We start from the raw sequence: 18,738 nt of genomic DNA on the forward strand, positions 1-18,738 counted from the left end.
TTCTAAAGTCACAGATAAGCTTTAACAAGGGAAAGCAGGCTATGAGTACTAATTATAGGAAATGAACAAAACTGGGGCAGATCCCACAAAGGCCCAGGTAGGAGAAGATGCTTAGGCCAATGGCTAAGTAACCTCCTGTATTAGTCAGCTCAGGCAAGCCATACAAAATTACCATAGACTGGGAGGCTTAACCATCAGTCTGTTTTCACACATTCTGGAGGCTGGTTGTCCAAGATAAAGATAGTTAAACATAGTTTTCTTTACCCATGTCTAACTGGAATAAAATAATTATAGAGGACTTGTGAAAAAATGAAGTGCTATATAATTGGTGCTTATAATTATGACAGATCCATGAAATTAGTTTTAGAAACATAGACAAGAGATATTCAAGAAAGATCCATAATGTTTATTGAGAACTTGCTAGATGTTATGCACTGCACTGGGCATTTAAATTAGCACTCATACTTACAACTCTGCAAAGTAGGTTAGTGTTGGCCTTATTTTATAGAAGAAAAAGCTGAAACACTGTTTTAAAAGGTGAAGGAGGGGAATCGTTATGTGACTATAAAATACTAAAGCTACGATTTAAGCTCAGGTCTTCTGTGACTCAGCATGCTTCCTCAGAAGTCCTTTCCTGGAGCAGATAATGTTTCCCATCCATATGCTCTATTTCTAGTGACAGTTTTCATCATTTTCTTAGATGAGGCCTCTCAGTCTTACAGAATCCCTTCCCCTTCTGCCTCCCTATACAACTAGTTGTTTGTCCCACTTAGATGCAGAGAGAGGAAGCTTTCGGACCACAGTATAGGGTTACAGGCTAAAACGAAAAACCTTTATGTCACCATCGCCTCTACTTTCGAAGATCAGGGTCATGGGTTCCTAAACTGAGTTTCGTTGGCCAGTCCATATAGCGCTCCTCAGGTTTTGTTCCACCTCTTTCCCATAGTTAGATCTATAATGTAAGACCTGTGTTTATATCTGTGAGGAAATTCTCTTATTGGATTTCTTTTCATTACCATATCTCTCCTTACAAACAGAATCATGTTATATGACTCAAGTTTTGAGGATGTGAAATTGTGAGGCATTTTAAAAATATGAGTTTAAAAAAAATCCCCTTGTTTCCCTCCTTTTCTAAAATTTCAGTTCTACCCTAGCCATTATGTTGTTCCTGTTTCTCTCACATATACTCAATTAAAACTAACGTTACTGGACTTCCCTGAGATCCCACATGCCATGCAGTACAGCCAAAAAAAAAATTAAAAAAACAAACCAATTTGGTATGTTTTGTATTGCTCACAAAAAGTAGAGGACATCATTAAAACCACATTACAACTTCCTATGAAACAGCCTTTGATATCACATGGTGTGGTTTATGGATCTGATCCAGTAGCTCACTGTTCATGTTCTAGTTTTTATTTGCACTACTGGTTGATAATAATATGATATGGAAAAGCGCCTGCTTCCGTGTCAGCATGTAACCATGACACCCACTGTTTCCTCTGCCCACTGACTTCAGGATTTCTTTCTCTGCAGATGGAACTCTCTGCGCTCCAGTCCATGGTGGCTGTGCAGGAGCAAGAGCTGCAGGGTCAGGCTGCCGACATGGAGTCCCTGACCAGGACCACACAGATTAAGGAAGACCTCATAAAGGTCGTTCAAAGCTTCTGAAACACTCTTGGAAATGATTACAGCTCAGAGTACCTTCACCTCCAAACAGCACCTGGATTCACGGAGTCCCTCTACCCATACCTGTCTTCTAGATGCTCTGCTCGTTTGAGCCTCTTAGCGTCACCATAATCTCTCTGATATCAGAGAAAGTTAAGGGATTTAGTGGCACAGAAATTAGAAGTTTGATCTTGATACCATCAGTTCAGTTCAGTTCAGTCGCTCAGTCGTGTCTGACTCTTTGCGACCCCATGAATCACAGCACGCCAGGCCCCCCTGTCCATCACCAACTCCTGGAGTACACTCAAACTCATGTCCACAGAGTCAGTGATGCCATCCAGCCATCTCATCCTCCGTCGTCCCCTTCTCCTCCCACCCCCAACCTTTCCCAGCATCAGAGTCTTTTCCAGTGAGTCAACTCGTCGCATGAGGTGGCCAAAGTATTGGAGTTTCAGCTTTAGCATCAGTCCCTCCAATGAACATCCAGGATTGATCTCCTTTAGAATGGACTGGTTGGATCTCCTTGCAGTATAAGGGACTCTCAAGAGTCTTCTCCAACACCACAGTTCAAAAGCATCGATTCTTTGGCGATCAGCTTTCTTCACAGTCCAACTCTCACATCCATACATGACCACGGGAAACATAGATGTGGCTAAAACCTGGTTCTGACTTTCTGGTCTGTATAGTTGGTATTCCAAGGCTTGTGAACAGTGCTAACTGGAGAGAGTTTGCCAGTCTAACAATTTTGTGTGATAATTTGGCATCTTATTAGAGAATATGCTTCTGATGAGTTTTGTTCTGTATCCCGCAGATAGTTGATGCTTTGGCCCCTTCATTCATATACTCGTATTTAGCATGCTATAATAAGATTTCTTTCCCTCTTTAGGAGCACAGACCTTTTCTTTTACTGAATTGTTCCACCTTTGCCAGGTGTTTTTCAATATTACAATGACTTTAGATAAAGCATTGTGTGCTTATAGAACCTTGTGTTTGAAGGGGAAAAAAGGTGAAAGAAAATGGAGTCAAATTCTCACTCAGACGATGCTTAATTGGAAACATAGAACTTAAATTCAGAAAAATCTGTATTGATAGATTTGGTCTTTCACATATTTCCTTTCTGGTAGTAATGGTTGTGAGAGGTCGGGGTAATTGAAGTCTATATAGTTTTTAGAAACTAAAGAGTTGAAAAGGACCTCCAAGAAGATTTATTAATGAGTGAAATGGAAGTCCTTTTGATAGATATTTCCTTCAAACTCTTTTCTATTACAGGATTAAACTCTCACTGAAGTCTGATAATTGATAATACCTAGTATAAATCAGCATCTTCTGGTGTTCTCTTTTTAACTGTTTAGTCGAGTTACAGTAGCTTTTTTGCAAGGCCTGATGGCACTGTTTCCATATTGTCAGCCTTTAACTTTGATCAGGTGTAGTCTCACCCTCACCCCCCGGCCCCTCCCATACCCACTTCATTCATTTGTGGACAGCAGCAGTATTTTCATTTCTTCGGCTTCCTCATTTGTATTTTTAAAAGATTTTTCTTTGTCATTATGTACAGTCAGAGATCTGTGAAAGATCAAGAAAATTTTGACCTGAATAGGATAGTAGATCCAAGCCATAAGTTTCCTGAGGAGGTTCTTTAGTTTATTCTACTGGCACCATTTGTACCTGAATGACCCCAGGGGCAGATTCCGCTAAAAGGCCTATCACTTTTATGCTTGCTTATGCTTCTAATCCAGTGTCTGGTTGAGAAGTCTGGTTCATAGCTTCAAAACAGTTCAAGAAAATTGAGTTCAGTTCTCTCTGCTTCAGTCATCTTCTTCCCCTCTCTGCTTCAGTTGGATCTAGAACCCTCTGATTAGGACAAGGAGAAACAGATCAGATTACATCCCAAACTGCTCCTTTCATTGAGGAATAAGTGACCTACCTAAAATCACTTCCCTTTGGAGTGTAAGCCCTAGAGGAAACAGTTATTTAATACCTTTGCTTTCTTTGAGCTAGTATTAGAAAACTCTGGTTCCTGTTGATATGATGAAGTTATTGTTTTCTGACTTATTGGTCATTTTCTTTCTTTTCCTCTTTAAGTCACAGAATCTTCACATCCCTGAGAAACTCAAGTTGCTTCTTCAACTAGGGTCTATAGGTTTGCAGCCAGTGTGCAGGGATACGTGACAACCTTCCTAGAGAGTGGGGAAGGAATCCAGTGACTCACACACTTCTAAAGTCCGTTTTCCATCCTGCCTTGTAGAAATGGTACTAGAGGTGCGATAAGTGAAATTAGCTTTGTTTTTCAGATACTAATATCCTGTGAGACACACACATTTAGAGAACTTTCTCTCATTTCTCTTTGGGGTAAAGCTCAGAGAGCTTTCATTCTTCTACCTTTTGTACTGCAGAATCATTTGTACTGCAGAAAAAATAGCTGGGAATATGGAGTTCATACAAGGCAACCCAATCAGAAAAACAGAAGGAATGAGTCAACAGGCCAGGACAGCAGAATAATTTCTGTGGGGTGATAGTTTCCGTGTCTTAATGCATTTTGGTACATGGATTTAAGCTACCTTGTCACTAGATATTTGGAGCAATTAACTTTGTTAAATCATTTTTATTACAATTAAAAGATAATCATAGATTGTCAGTAGTGTGAGTATTGATAGAAGATAAGTCCTCAGCTTCTTCCCATCATCACTGAGCCAGGATAAATTTCCCAAATAAAAAATCAGTGTTTGTAATTTGCTTCCAGCAAAGGATGGGAAGTGGGAGAGAGACATAAAACTGTAGCGCTAACAATACTAATTTTATCAGATTTCAAATAAGAGTAATTCAACTTATAAAGTGACATATGAATTCTTTTTGCATTACTTTCCCTTTTTGTTATTTAAAGTCAAATTCCAGAAATAAAAATCATTATCATACCGTTTTCTTCTTGCTAAAGCTGGAAGGATAAAATAAAAAGTTCAGCAACATCAGAAAATGTTTGATCTAAAATAATGATGAAGACTATGGTTGTTAAGTACATGAACCAAATCAACTTCCTTGTTCCCTTTTAGAACTCATGGTTGTCTAGCAAATAGGTTGTCTAGCATGTAGGTTTGTTTTTAGTGTATAACATGAATAGACAGTGCTTCCTTTCGCAATTTCAAAATAATTGCTTTGAAATACCCCCTCAGTCTGTAAACTTTAGAGGCATGTGTATATACAAGTATGTTTTATAAACCATGAATTTGTCTGTTTCCACTAAGGATGATCAATTTGATAATAAAAGCAGGTTTACTTTTTACCACTTAAAGTTTTGATCTTAGGGCTGTTGAGAAAAAGTGATTCTTAACAATTTAGATGAAGAAGGAAGTAACGTTACATCCAGTAACTTGGCACTAGATCCTTTTAGGCCTATTTACCCACCAAAACAAGCTGTAAGTTTTCATTTCTTTATGGCACTGTGTTGTGTTAAACTGTGTTAACATTTGTGCTAGCATGGATCATGTACTTTTTAATATATATATGTGTTAGAATTTCAGCTATTTTAGTTGAAACACAAAATTGTTACTTATCCAATAAAAGTATCAAAGGCCAAACAGTAATTATTTGTTTTCATTCTTAAAAGATTAATGAGAAAAGTAGAGAAAGCTCTTTATCTTATTTTTCCCCTTATAGGAGAACCAGTCTACTGATGATTGTACTAAAGCTCCAAGTTAAATAAGGCTCTGAAATAGAGTGAGCCTTTGTATTTATTTACCTAAAGGAAGGAAGCAGAAGAAACCTGAATTTTCCTACTCTCAAGGAAATGAGGCTGAAGAAACAGCATTTAACGTCCCCTAGAAATGTGAAATGGATTACTGTACCTTAAAAAACCCTTCCTGCTCTGCTTGCTGAAGGAGAGTGGTAGAAAGTGGGATGAAAGTTTGAGGAGCCTATTGTCATGAGCTATGCAGGAGATAGTGAAAGACAGGGAAGCCTGGCATGCTACAGCTCATGGAGTCAAAGAGTCGGACACAGCTGAGCAACTGAACAATTGTCATGATGGGTGGTGCTGTCCCTGTGTATGTTCTGGCAAGGCCTGTTTCTTGTGTTCTTTGAGGAACAAAGAGATCATGGAAGGAAGAATTCCTTGACATTACAGAATTTTAAGTCACTGAAAACAGCTGCCTTCTGAATTATAAGCTTGTAAACTGGAAGGGTACTTAAGAGATACTGTGATGTAAAAGCAAAGATACACCATAAAGGAACTTGACTGCAGACTAATTTTTTTTTTTCCCCTAGCTACTTTGGTTCTGATATTAGAATGTCTAGTTAAAGAATTTTCTCAGGAGAAGCTTATGGAAGACTCTATGAAATCTTAGTTTTCTTATGGTTCTAGAAGGGAACAGATGCAGGTAAATCTGCAGTTTGATAGGAGACCTTTTTTGTTTGATCCTCTCATGTAGGATCATAATATTTAAGTCATCAATAGTTGGTTCATGAGGTGAACAGGTGAAAGTTCTTATAATTTCATGGTAGAGTGTCTAAGAGTGAGGGAGGTGGGCCCAGAGCACATAAAGAGCCTGGCACCGAGGGAAAAACAGCCAGGCACTTCTTACTGCAAACTTGTTCATGCTATAAAGTTTAGCTCTTTAAATCACATTTCAAAATTAGTCAGCTATGACTCCTGTGTTCTGAGTAACTTTATGGGAAAATATTACTCCTTTTCTGTTGGTTGCATATAAATGGCTTAAAAAGAAAACAAGAATGACCGTAGAGTAGAATTTGGAGAAAATGGTCTTGTTGCAGCCCAGTTGGGGCTCATTACTGAAGAATTAAAATGACACTTCATGACTTTCCCTCAAGGCTTATAATTGTGCATGATGGAGTTTTAAGGAGTTATTAGTTAATGATGATGAATCCTATTTGTTAAAACACCTATTCAAGAGTTCATCTTAATCTACTGATAGATCTGTGTTTTTCTCAAGTGTCCTGCAAAGTAGGAATAACTGAAGAGTGTTACTTCACACCTCCGTAGTCAGCAGTGAAGAGGTAGACTGAAGATCATCCCCTGAAAACACTGTTGTTGTTTAGTCAATCCGTTCTATTTGACTCTTGTGACCCCATGGACTGTAGCCCACCAGACTCCTCTGTCCATGCGATTTCCCAGGCAAGAATACTGGAGTGGGTTGCCATTTCCTCCTCCACAGGATCTTCCCGACCCAGGGATCAAACCTGTGTCTCTTGCACTGGCAGGCGGATTCTTTACCACTGAGTGTTCTGCTGAGTACATTTAGGTTCTGTGGCATTTTTCAGCTCTCTAAGTTCTAGCACGTAAACCAGTTTGTCAATAATATTGTAAGATAGTAATAATAAGGAATATACTGAGTGGATGCCAAGCACTGTTTCAAGCACTTCAAAGGCACCAAACCCTTTATAGCTGAAAAGTGTATGGAACGGATATTACTATTAACCGTAAGAAGTGAGGGAACTAAGTTATGAAAAGGATTTGTCTAAAGTCACATAACTAATGATGCAAGCAGAAATCTAACCTAGACAATCTGGCTCTCGAGTCCAGGTTCTCAATAATTATGCCATCCTCAATTTAAGAAGCACAAAAGTATGACTTTTTGCCTCCATGATTAAAAAGACCTTATATTTTCATACCACTTAAATTTTGCCCAAAGATTTTAAAGTATTGCATGTTAGAAGTTTATTTCTATATAGAGTCAGATAGTGGATAGAAAGTAATTCTTCAAGAGAGGGAAGTTTTGGTGGCACCTCCTTCTGTATGATTCAGGGTCTTGAAACTCGGGAGAACCACAACTTGAGAACTATTATTGAAGCCTCGAATAAAAGTTTTTAATAAAATTTCCAGCCTAACATGTAAAACTTACCCTGGAGATCGAGAGGCAAGTTAAATTTGAATGAACAGATTCTTAGCTTTCAGTAGTTCTGAAGGTGGCAGAACATTTTATTTCATATTTATCAAACACTAGCAATAACTTCATCAATATAAAGTATAGTACCTTTAAATTAGAAATTTATAGTTCTGAGGATAGTGTTTTGTTGCTTTGTAAAAGCTTCGAAAAGGGTATTCTCCACAAAAAGAGAAGTTCTTACTGTCATTTTAAAAACCAGGAATGGTAACAGCAGAGGCTTGTCTACTGTAAACTTACAGGCAGGACTTTGTGGGAAAACTTATTTCAATATATATATATTTAATTTACCCCTCAAACACTTTCAAAAAAGCCTTTTGCATTCAAATTGGTAAAGGCTAAGGTAGCCTTCCTGGTGGCTCAGAGGTTAAAGCATCTGCCGCCAATGCAGGAGACCCAGGTTTGATCCCTGGGTCGGGAAGATCCCCTGGAGAAGGAAACGGTAACCCACTCCAGTATTCTTGCCTGGAGAATCCCATGGACGGAGAAGCCTGGTAGGCTACAGTCCACGGGGTCGCAAAGAGTCGGACACGACTGAGCGACGGAACGGAACGGAAGGTAGCCTTCAAGCTGCCCTGAAGGAAGTACCGCAGACTGCTGCTGCTGAGAAAATGAATAAGGAAAACAAAACCCCTATGCAGTAGTGTCAGGATGAAATGGGCATTTTTGCTTTGTCTCCATTTAACTCTTGATGAAGTCAAAATCATGGTATCCTGCCCCAGAGTGAATTAAAGAGAGAACATTATTAATAGAAAGGCAGAGTGGCATCAGAAAGGTCGACAAAGGTAAGTGGAGAGCAGAAAGGGTTAGACAGAAGCCTTCAAGGCCAGTGACAAGCACCCTTTCGATCTCCTCTTACCTTACTTCTGGAATCCTGTGCAGGAATCATCGTAGGATGTGAGCCCAGTGTGGTCTGGTGGGGGTGAGAATTCTGACCTCCTAGAGCTGAACTTTCTTCAACCACAGGATTCTTCTTTTCAACACTCAGAAGGGAAACAATATGAAAAGTGTGTTTTTTAAGTCTGTCACTGAGTGGAACAATTCATTTTCTTTGCAGAGAAAGAAAAAAGGTTCTGATCTCTATTGTTCAGGGAATAGTGAACAACAGTAGTGTTATTCAAAGTGAGCATAATACAACACGGTTGTCCTCAAGTGAATTAGCATCCTGGGTTCAATGAGTTCCCAAAGCAGCCACAGCTTAGGAAGTGTGTTTATTCACCTCTGCACAACCAGTGTCCTGAATGAGACGGTTCTGGGGCTGGTTTAAAAAAGTAAGTATTGGAAATCTCTATTGTACAACAGTCTGCCGCAGAGCTCTAAAGATGCCGAGCGGTAAAGGTGTCTCCTTGTGAGTAGGGCTTTATTGAATAGGCTACTGCCTTGGTCCAAAGTTAACACAACATTCACGGTAAAGACCAGCAAATGAGTCATAAAACTAAGCTGGTAGGACAACATGCTTTTAGTACTTTTTCATGAGATTGGCCGGGGCCATTGCAAGTACCCTGGCATAACCTTGCAGATGCCAAGAGATGGCGTGTAGGTGTGAGCTGGCCCTGCTCACCTTACCTGTAGAGGGTAGTGAATGCTCATTATTTATGCAGAGCCTTTCATTCATGGTGTGCGAGCTCAGGAGCAGGTTCTCTGCTCTTGGAGGAGGAGACAAAAATCTGATTTGTCACCAGAAGGAACAGTGAGTGGTCTCTGCCTGAAAGTCCAGAGACGTGCCATCTTGGCATGGCTCTTATACAGGGCTAGCTATGTAACTGTGGTCAAGCCGCCTAATCTCTGAGGCTCAGGTTACCCAGTGGCCAGAAGAGGAGTTGTAACAGGTTGTTTTCCAAGGCCAGCGTCAGAACTGGATCTCAGGGTTCTCTAACGTGCAGGTTCTGTAAGACCCAAGGAGTATCAACGATACGTTTTCTTTGGTGTCCAGATGAATTAACCATTATAAATTCCTACATTTTCAGAAGAAATCAGTAATGTGAGCCATAGGTCTTAATCTAAAATTTGATGAGCAGTCTTATTTTTACAGATGTGGAGAAGAAGGAACACCCTATATTTGTGCTGTCTGATATGGCAGCCACCAGCCACATATGTGACCATTTGAATTAATTTAAAAAGATAGACATACCATTGGGACTGTTATAGGAAAAAAGCTTAATGAAAATTCTTTTAAGCAGTATTCATAGTTTCAGATACAAAATTATGAACAGTGATTCTTTGTATTGCTACTAATTCTGTCAGTGCCAGTCAGAATTTCTTCAAAAGGATTAGCCATAACAGGATAGTATTTTTAAAAAGAATATTTTACTTTTAGATGTTTGAAAGAAAATCATTTCCTCGGGCTCAGTAGCCACGTGTGACTAGTGTCTACTGAACTGAACAGCAGAGGCATAAAATTGCAAAAATTTCTGTTGGTCAGCACTTCCCTGGACGTATATCTAGACCACGAACTGCAGCTACTTGTCCCTTAGTGTGGGGCATAGATGTTTGTGTCCCAGGGTGACTGTTCATTTTAAGTGAGTGAATGAATGGATTAAATTCCTTTTAGACAAAATGGGGCAAGAACCCCTTCCGGCACAGGATGTTGGTGTTGGACAAGGGTTTGAGGGAGATGGGAGGAGGGGAGGTAAGAGAAAGGGGTTAGGAAATCGCTGAACCGTTCTCGGCCCTGGGGCTGGAAGAGACCTCAGCTGCTGTAGGACACAAGACCCTTGCAGGAAGGTTCCTCATCTAGGTACTCACCCCATGCACGACTGATCCCAACAATGGAAACGTGGGAGGAGCAGGGCTGCCCTGATCCCAAGGAAATCGGGGACCCTCTCCGCACTCAGTGGTGGGAAAACGTTGTCACGCTGGGTCCATGTCACAGTAGGGAAAATTATTACACAGTGGCAGGAAGGAAATAATTCAGGGTTTCTGGAAATAACTGAGAGGGGCAACCACTTAGTCCGACAGTCTAACACTGTGCAGTTGAAGCCGGCTTACCTTCTGAGGTTTAAACTGGAGCGTTCGTAACAAAGGACCAGTGATGGACTTTTCTCCAGTGTTGGTGCTGCCTTCCCTGCTGGCGAGGGGCCACCCTGGGGAAAGGAAGAAATCAGAGGCGGATGGCAAAGTGAGTGTAATCTAAGCTGCTGTCTGGAAGGCCCCTGCCAGGGGAGTCACCTTTCTCTTCTGGACCCACTCCTAGGTACAGCTGCAGGGGACGACACGGAGGATGCGAGCACGGAGTTCACTGACAGTATCGAGGAGGAGGCTGCACACAACAGCCACCAGCAAGTAAGTCCGAGCCAGCTCCTGGGGTCCCGGGTGGAGGGCTGAGCCCTCTGAGGACTGGTGGCCTCCTGCAGCCCCCGTGGGCCTGGCACGAGAAGCCGTCTTTGTGTGTAAACCACTTCCCTGTCTTCTTCCTACTCTTGCTAAGCTGCCAGCCACCTTTCCAGCCCCCATTCTCACTCCATTTTCCTTTCCAATCCACCTTTTGGCTCCCTGTATCTCGTGCTCCTGCCCCTGCCCCTTCCTGCCCTCCTTTGCCCGTATGTACCATCTATAGCTATAGCTTCAGAAGAAATTTTACTCACAACAAAACCATGGACACTTACCATCTTGGGCTTTTGCAACCGAAACACATCCCAGAAGACAGTCACCAAAGGGCCACTTGGGGAGGTGGCAGGCCTGGCCCCTGCTTCAGGAGAGTGCTCTCTGAGGAACTACAAGAGGACTGGAAGGCCTCCAAAACCAGGCTCATTCTCGGGGAAGCCTCACTATATAAAAGAGAACTTTGTTGGGCACCTGACTGTCTGCTCCAGTGGTGATGAGTCAGTGACCAGCAGATGACACTTCAAGAGTAAACCCTGGTCAGACCTCAGAACGTGGTACCCAAGGCTGAAACACTGTTCTCATTGACCAGCAGTGAAGGCGTAACCAGCATTTTCTCGAGTTCAAGGGTAGACTGTCCTGGACCTCAGTCACCGAGAGGGATCCCATAGCATCCACTGGAACTCCTCTGTGTCTTCACTGTGCCCAGGGACATTTGGCAATCCCATGTCCTAAAGGGACCGGGCGTGTAGATGTTTCCAGGAGCAAGTGGATCATTGGTATCTGTCGTTCTGCAGAAGCAGCTGGGCGTTTCCAGGGAGAGCTTCCTTGGAGCAGTTGGGAAAACTATGAGGGAAATGAGTCTGCCTCTTCATCTCCTGCACAAGAAAAAGAGGAGGCACATCTAAGAATCCAGCAGAAAGACCCACGTGAGCAGCACCCAAACCTCACAGGGCTGGGCACAGTCTTTGACTCTTGAGGACAGAAGCAGTGTCTGAAACACCTCCCATTCTCAACACAGTTTCTCCACCTTCTGCCAAGACCCCCTTTATGTTGCTTAGACACACTGGCCCCAACTTCTCCCTTGAGTTCCTGCATGAACTCCACTTCTCTTTTTGCTTGGACAGCTTCTGAGTCCTCCTAACCAATGCTTGTAACTTTATGTGCTCCTTTGCCCCTCTGGGCCTATCCCTTGCCTCGCCTCTCACTCCCTGATTGCACTGAGGATCTTGGGTGGTGGAGAAGGGTCTGCAGGATGTGAAAATATCCACTCTCACACGGAGCTTGACTGGGATGTCAGCTGTCAAGCTGACACTGATGGTTATTAACTTCAGAATATATGAACAGGAGCCAAAGATATGGAAAGAGCCAGATGTGGTCCAAACTAGGCGTGATAGGAGGAGTTCTCCACTCCGATTCTCAGTTATAGGCAAACTGGTTTGTAAAGTCACTTCTTCCTCAACCTTCTTTTTCCTATAGCTGAGTGTGGAGAAATGATCAGACTACATTTGGAGGTCAGTCCAGCCCTGGGATAAATTGTTACATCAGGGCATTTGTACTTCCCTTGCAATGTCTTCCCTATCCCTTGGCATGTGTTCAGTTGCTTCAGTCGTGTCTGACTCTTTGCTACCCCATGGACTGTAGCCTTCCAGGTTCCTCTGTTGTTGGGATTCTCCAGGCAAGAATACTGGAGTGGTTTGCCATTTCCTTCTCCAATCACTTGGCCTAGGAGATACTTAATAAATTAGACAAGTATTTATCTGTTGGATGAAAGAATATCTTGGGTAAGCACTGTTTTTCTTTGCATCTCCTTTCCTTGAGAGTCAGTCTTCAGTTCTGGGAAGGAGGTATGTGAAATCACTGTAAACTTACAGCAACTTTTCTGAGGGTTGTGGGTGTGGTTCTCCTGCTACCAATTACATAAAGCTTGTTTTGTCATAACTGTCTTGTGTCCAGATTCTCAAAAATGTATCTGCTTGTTCCCAGGGAACTGGTCCCTTAAGGTTACACTCTGAGCTTCTCCTAGTTGTGTCCTTGGGAGTAGACCTTATTCTCAACACCAAGCTCCCTTCCTGCCTCAGGCAAACACACACTTCCCCTTATAAACATATCCATCCATCTTTATGTTCCTTTTAAGGCAAGAACCAACTTTTGGCCAAAGCATATTGCTCCATCTTTATTTTTGGACTCACCCTCCTCAGGAAGTTTCAGGTCTGGCCATAATGGTAATTTCACCCAGGTATCTCTCACACAATTCCATTCTCAATCAAGGTCTGTAATACCTGTAAGGTCTGTAATACCTAGGAAATTCCTGTGAAAGAAACTAATCATCATTGTCTTTCTTCATTTGAACTTTTGCAATAGAGAAAATTAATCAACAGTCACAAATGCAAAGGAGAGAAAGGCAGTGATGAACTTGAAAAAAGGTCATTTTTAATACCCTAATGCTATCTGGGAACTGAATACATTGTGGGGGGTTATGGAGCAATAGGGCTAAAACAAAGCCATTCTATTCAAATAAGAGATCAGGTTCGCACATTGACTTCTGTGGGGCACATGGAAAACCAGCACACCAAAAAGCTGAATTATACCACGGAAGCAAGAGAACAGAAGAATTAGGAAATGTGAAAAACAACAACAGCAACAGTGATTTATGCTACGTAATTAACAGTAGGACTAAAGGATTCGCACCACTATTGCACACACGGACGCCCTGGGGTTTTGCTTGAGGAAAAACAGTAGAAATATTAGCTTTCCATAGATGATAAAGCAAAAAATAAATGCTAGATCCTCAGTCACTTTTCATGCATTTACATTTAAAATTTAAAGACAAAGCAGCCAATGTAAACTCCCTTGGATGTTGAAATATGAAAAGTCAGATTAGCCTGGGAATGAATCAGATCTCTGTTTTCTCAATTAAAAGTAAGAAATCAGACCAGATAAACCATATGGTCCATTCTGGTATTAACATTCCATGGGTCTTATTTTCCCTTTTTAAAGAAAGCCAGTGTATTTAAATCAATAAAAGATAGCATCCATCCAGAAGGCACTTAAAAATTAGATGGCATCATTAAAATGAGACATTATTTTTAAGCAGAAGGAGCCATTAAGGTCTCCCTGGAGTAGGAAATGCAACCCACTCCAGTATTCTTGCCTGGAAAATTCCATCAAGAGAGAACCCCTGTCTTTGGGGCTCCAAAGAGTCAAACACAAGTGAGCAACTGAGCACCCTTTATTAACAGCAAAGAATAACTGTGTCCATATTCAAGGCTGAGAGCAGTGTTTATTTTAGGTAAGTTAGTTGCAAAGAGTTTATGTAGAAAGATAACGTCACATAACTTAAATGAAAGGTTAGGTCACAAGCTTTCAAAAGTGGTTTTATCCAGTCCTCCTCCTTCATTTTGTCCCAAGTGCTTTGGGGCACATGCAGGGATGGCCACCAGTCTAAGCCTGGCAGCAGAGCCATCGAGACATTCTCAGGAGCCTCCCAGATCTCAGGCTTACAGCTGCAGGTGCAATTGGTGCTGGGAAATGAGCACACGTGGGCAGCTTCTCCTTTCTTCATCGAGAGGGCAGAGCTTCCACATCTCTTCACAGCCTCCACTGCTGTGCTACTAAACGCTTTACACATACACGCCATGAATCAACCCCACCATGCAGCTGAAGCCTAGATTTTGGCATGCTGTTAGGAGGTCCAAAGCAACAGTCAGTGGCTTTGAGCCAAGCCAAGCAGGTCTATTAATCACTGATTCATTTAAGCTCCTCTGAGCCCTGTTTTGTTCAATATATTCCTGATCTAATTGAAGGAATCAAGTTTATAATTAATTCTACAAGTCGTTCCTACTCAAGTGGCCACTACATGATTTATGGAGATGCACATGAATATTTTGATAATGTTGATGATTGTAAGTGGTTCTTTTTAGCCAGAATGAATTTGTGACAGGTACAAGTCACTGTAGAGATAAAACATGACCCAGAAATAGCTGTGCAGAGAGGTGGAAAGTTGGAGGTCAAAATCAACACGAAGTTAAGCAAAACCCCGAAATGCTGCTGCTGAAAGGAAAAGGAAGCCATTATGACATTGGGATATAAGATTAATATTTGACAGGCAAGAAATTCATGTACTAAAATAATTGGTCATACATTAAGTAGATTATCATACTCAGGTTTTGGTTTCTTTAAAGGGTATGATAAAAAAGCTGGAGAGGTGCCTAAGACAAACAGTAAAAAAGTTTAAAAGTTAAAAAACTGTTATTTGAGGAAAAACCCATACAGTCTGCTTTTGTTGAAATCTTAAGGAGTAACTTCAAGAGTATCTTCAAAAACCAAAGGTGATGGGAAATTGTTTCTGCTTGTTTTCTTCTTTTTGCTTAGATCTGCAGAGAGAGTTGGGCTGGGAGCAGCAGCACAGAGTGTTAGCCAACAGGAAAGGTGGTTGCTGGACGGGTGGCCTCATTTTATTTCATTGTTTGAATTTTATTCAACTTTCTGTTTTATATTGGAGTATAGCCAATTAACAATGTTGTAACAGTTTCAGGTGGACAGCGGAAGGACTCAGCCGTACATACACATGTATCCGTTCTCCCCCAAGCCCTCCTCCTATCCCATCCCATCCCATCTAGGTGGCCTCAACTTGAACTTCTCACCAACTATAGATTGTGATTCTCCTGCTGCCAATGAAATCCATTTCTTTGTCTTACCTGTAACTCCTCCCATACCCTAGCTCTCTGGTTATGACTCCTGAGTGCCCAGATCCTTCCTCATAATCATCCTTGTCAGAGTCTGAGTTACAGGCCTGGCCTCAGGCTTTGAGCTCTGGTATCTTAGCCATGGTCTTTGCACTCAAGGACTCGAGTGTTGTGGAGCTGATGAAGCCTTTCGTCTTGTGAGAAGGAACTCTGTTCCCCCAGAAGGAGAAGGCTCAAGAGCATCCGCACTCTCCAGTCCTCTTTAAACCTCATCTGTCTGCATGTGTTTTAAGTTTGTTGTGTGCTTGGGGCTTTTCCTCACCCACCTCTGCAGTTTCTTCCTGCTGCCTGTGGCAAAAATTCTCCCTGCTTGTGTGGTGCGTCCTCTCACCCAAACCAGTCTCCAGGGACCCTGTGGTTGGGAAAGTCCTAGGAGGGAGGTCCTGTTAAAGGCTGCCTTGTGCTCTGATGTTCCTCATAGATCCTCTTAGTGAACTAACTTCTTTAAACCTTGGTTTTCTTTCAGCTCATCAAGGTGGCGTTGGAGAAAAGCCGGGCGGCTGTGGAGACCCAGAATGTATCTCTGGCTCCTCCTTCCCTGACAGGAGGGGACAGTAACGGGGGTCTTCAGGAGGAGATGCTCCACCTGAGGGCTGAAATTCACTGACACTTACAGGAGAAGAGGAAAGCTGAGGGGGAACTGAAGGAGCTAAAAGCTCAAATCGAGGAAGCAGGATTCTCCTCTGTGGCCCACATCAGGTAGGACGTGCCCCAGAAAAGAGGAGCCTGCCGACTGAGAGGCTGCTGTAGCCAAGGGACCACATTGCTGCAGCCAAGGAATTCGTGCCACCCTGGGGCTTCTTGGTCCACATCCCAGGCTCCATGCATGCATGGTTCTACAGATTCGTAGAAAAGCTAATAAAACTAGATAATGCATGTGTGTGTGCGTACGTGCTCCATGTCTGACTCTTTGTGATGCTATGGACTATAGCCCACCAGGCTTCTCTGTCCATAGGATTTCCCAGGCAAGAATACTGAAATGAGTGCCATTTCCTCCTCCAGGGGATCTTCCCGACACAGGGATCAAACCCATATCTCTTGCATCTCCTGTACTGGCAGGGAAGCCCTGAATAATGGTGATTATCAATAATTACCATTTGAACTATTCAAATAAATCTGGTCTTAATTCAATATAAAAATGCCTATTATCTGCTATATGTATGACTGTCACAAGTGGAAATCTCCCAGTTGTATGACAGGTATTGCTGTTTTGAATTGACTGGAATGTGTAAGGAATCTCCTGCTACCCAAGATGCTTCCCTGCTGTATGCAGAACCAGAGCAGTCCATGAGGAGGAGGGTTTACACAGAGCCTCCACTCATCTGTCTCTCGGCAGCACAAATCCTTCAACTGTGGAATAACAATTTTAATAACCTCTTCTGTTTTATTTACTTTGCAAAAGTGGGAAGTAACTTATTCATTGGCTAGAATGGCCCTGCCTTCACTCTTTCCCCTCGCCCTCAAAAGAAGCTTGGAAAAATGTGCAGATAGCATAGGGATAATCCACTCACTCATTCGTCCACGAGGGTCACAGTCCTCATGGCCTGCTGTTTAGAAGACAGCTGTGCAGATGAACAGCTTCTAATCCATACCCTATAGTTTCCCTGCCTATTGTGTGCCACTCAAATGTCCCCGAGTCATAGAATAATATTAATGTTAGTACTTTGATATCTAGCACAGTGTATCTTTTGACTGTTAAGGAACCTCAGGCCTAAAACGTTCTAGCAAACTTGCTCAAGTTTGCATAATAGTCCATGGCAGGATCCCTGGCTCCCAAATATTAAATCCTAAGCCTTTTCTCCTATATACTTTATCAAACATTTTTTGAAATACTCTTGCAAGCATCCTTTGTTCTGGTTCCTTTACTCTGAATCATTATGATATTTCTCGTCTTAAGTTCTACTTAAGCTAAAGCTTCAGTTTGATTTAAACATCATTATGCTTTGTTGTGCTATCATGGGTGAGAACAGTACATCTCTTTCGATCCCACAGCTGAATATAGAAGCACTGATACTGTAGAAGATAGACTGTGTAATTCGTAATTCTATGTAATTCTTCTCTTTGGGGAAGATTTTCTTGAGCATTGCTTTTGTTAGTTTGCATTGTGAAAAGAGCAGGGTATTCCCCAAATACAAAGTTATGACATAACATCAAATATTCTTTATACCACACATGTGCCCCTTTCTTTCCCTGTCACACCTCAGTTTTAGTCAAATACCTGTTCCCCTTTTCTCCACTGAGGAAACTCTCACAGTCTCTCTGATTCCTATGTCCCAAACCATGTTCGTCCTTAATTCACTCTAGACAAGCTCTGCTCTATTTCCAAACTTTAGGATTCTGAGAAACGCAGTGTAGAGGCACAGCCAACTGCTGGTCCTTCAGGCTGTGAATTAGCTACTTCCTTTGTCTCTTCTGGTCAGCAGTTCTCAATTCAACGTGCTTAAGAATCACCTGTGGAACTTAAATAAAATATAGATTCTTAGGCCTTAGCTCTTAAGCTTTTTAAACAAGCACCTCCTAGGAGTCTGCTGTTAGTATTCCTCAGGTCTGCAGCTGATAAGAGCAGAATTATATAACTTCTCAGTTGCAGGCACTGAACTAACCATAGCACTGATGAATTTCATGTAAGCATCCAGTGACTCCCCTAAGTCAATGAAGTGAATTGCGTTTTTAAAGCCACACTTTTTATTGCTTCCATCCAGTCCTAGTAAAGGATTTGGTGGGAGGAAAGGCTGCAACCAGAATATCTTGGTGAAAATTAGTTGTTGAGCCCATTATATGTTCTGAGTAAATATGAATATTCTATGTGCAGCTGGCACTGTGGAGGCTCTGGGGACACTGGGTGAACAGGACAGACAGAATCCCTGCTCTCACGAAGACGATCTCCTATCACAGGAGCCAGATAGAAAGCAACTGATTAACATAGTACATTTGACTACAATTCTGGCTAGTGTTGTTTGTTTCTTCTGTGTTCCTATACCCCGGTTTCTCATCCAGTAGTTGAAAAATGACTGATGATAATTAATAGAACTGTGGTCTACATGATAATACATTTCTCCCATGCAATGTGCTTTTTTATTTGTTATTAACAGTGTAAGTATCCTTGTTTA

General features: G+C 41.9%; 2 protein-coding genes across 2 annotated transcripts in view; one reads left to right on the forward strand and one right to left on the reverse strand.

Annotated features, from left to right (window-relative positions):
- LOC148778149 (myomegalin-like) overlaps positions 1–18,738 on the reverse strand; it is a 162,717-nt gene that overhangs the window by 2,721 nt on the left and 141,258 nt on the right.
- LOC129535555 (myomegalin-like) overlaps positions 10,174–18,738 on the forward strand; it is a 45,673-nt gene continuing 37,108 nt past the window's right edge. Inside the window, 3 exon segments of the mRNA XM_088836018.1 lie at positions 10,174–10,188; positions 10,653–10,841; positions 16,095–16,327. Of these exon segments, the coding sequence (XP_088692144.1) occupies positions 10,174–10,188; positions 10,653–10,841; positions 16,095–16,327 (437 nt within the window).

Source organism: Moschus berezovskii, chromosome 4, assembly GCF_049115385.1.
Source record: "Moschus berezovskii isolate FMDL1 chromosome 4, NW_MosBer_1.0, whole genome shotgun sequence".
Classification (NCBI taxonomy): Eukaryota; Metazoa; Chordata; class Mammalia; order Artiodactyla; family Moschidae; genus Moschus; species Moschus berezovskii.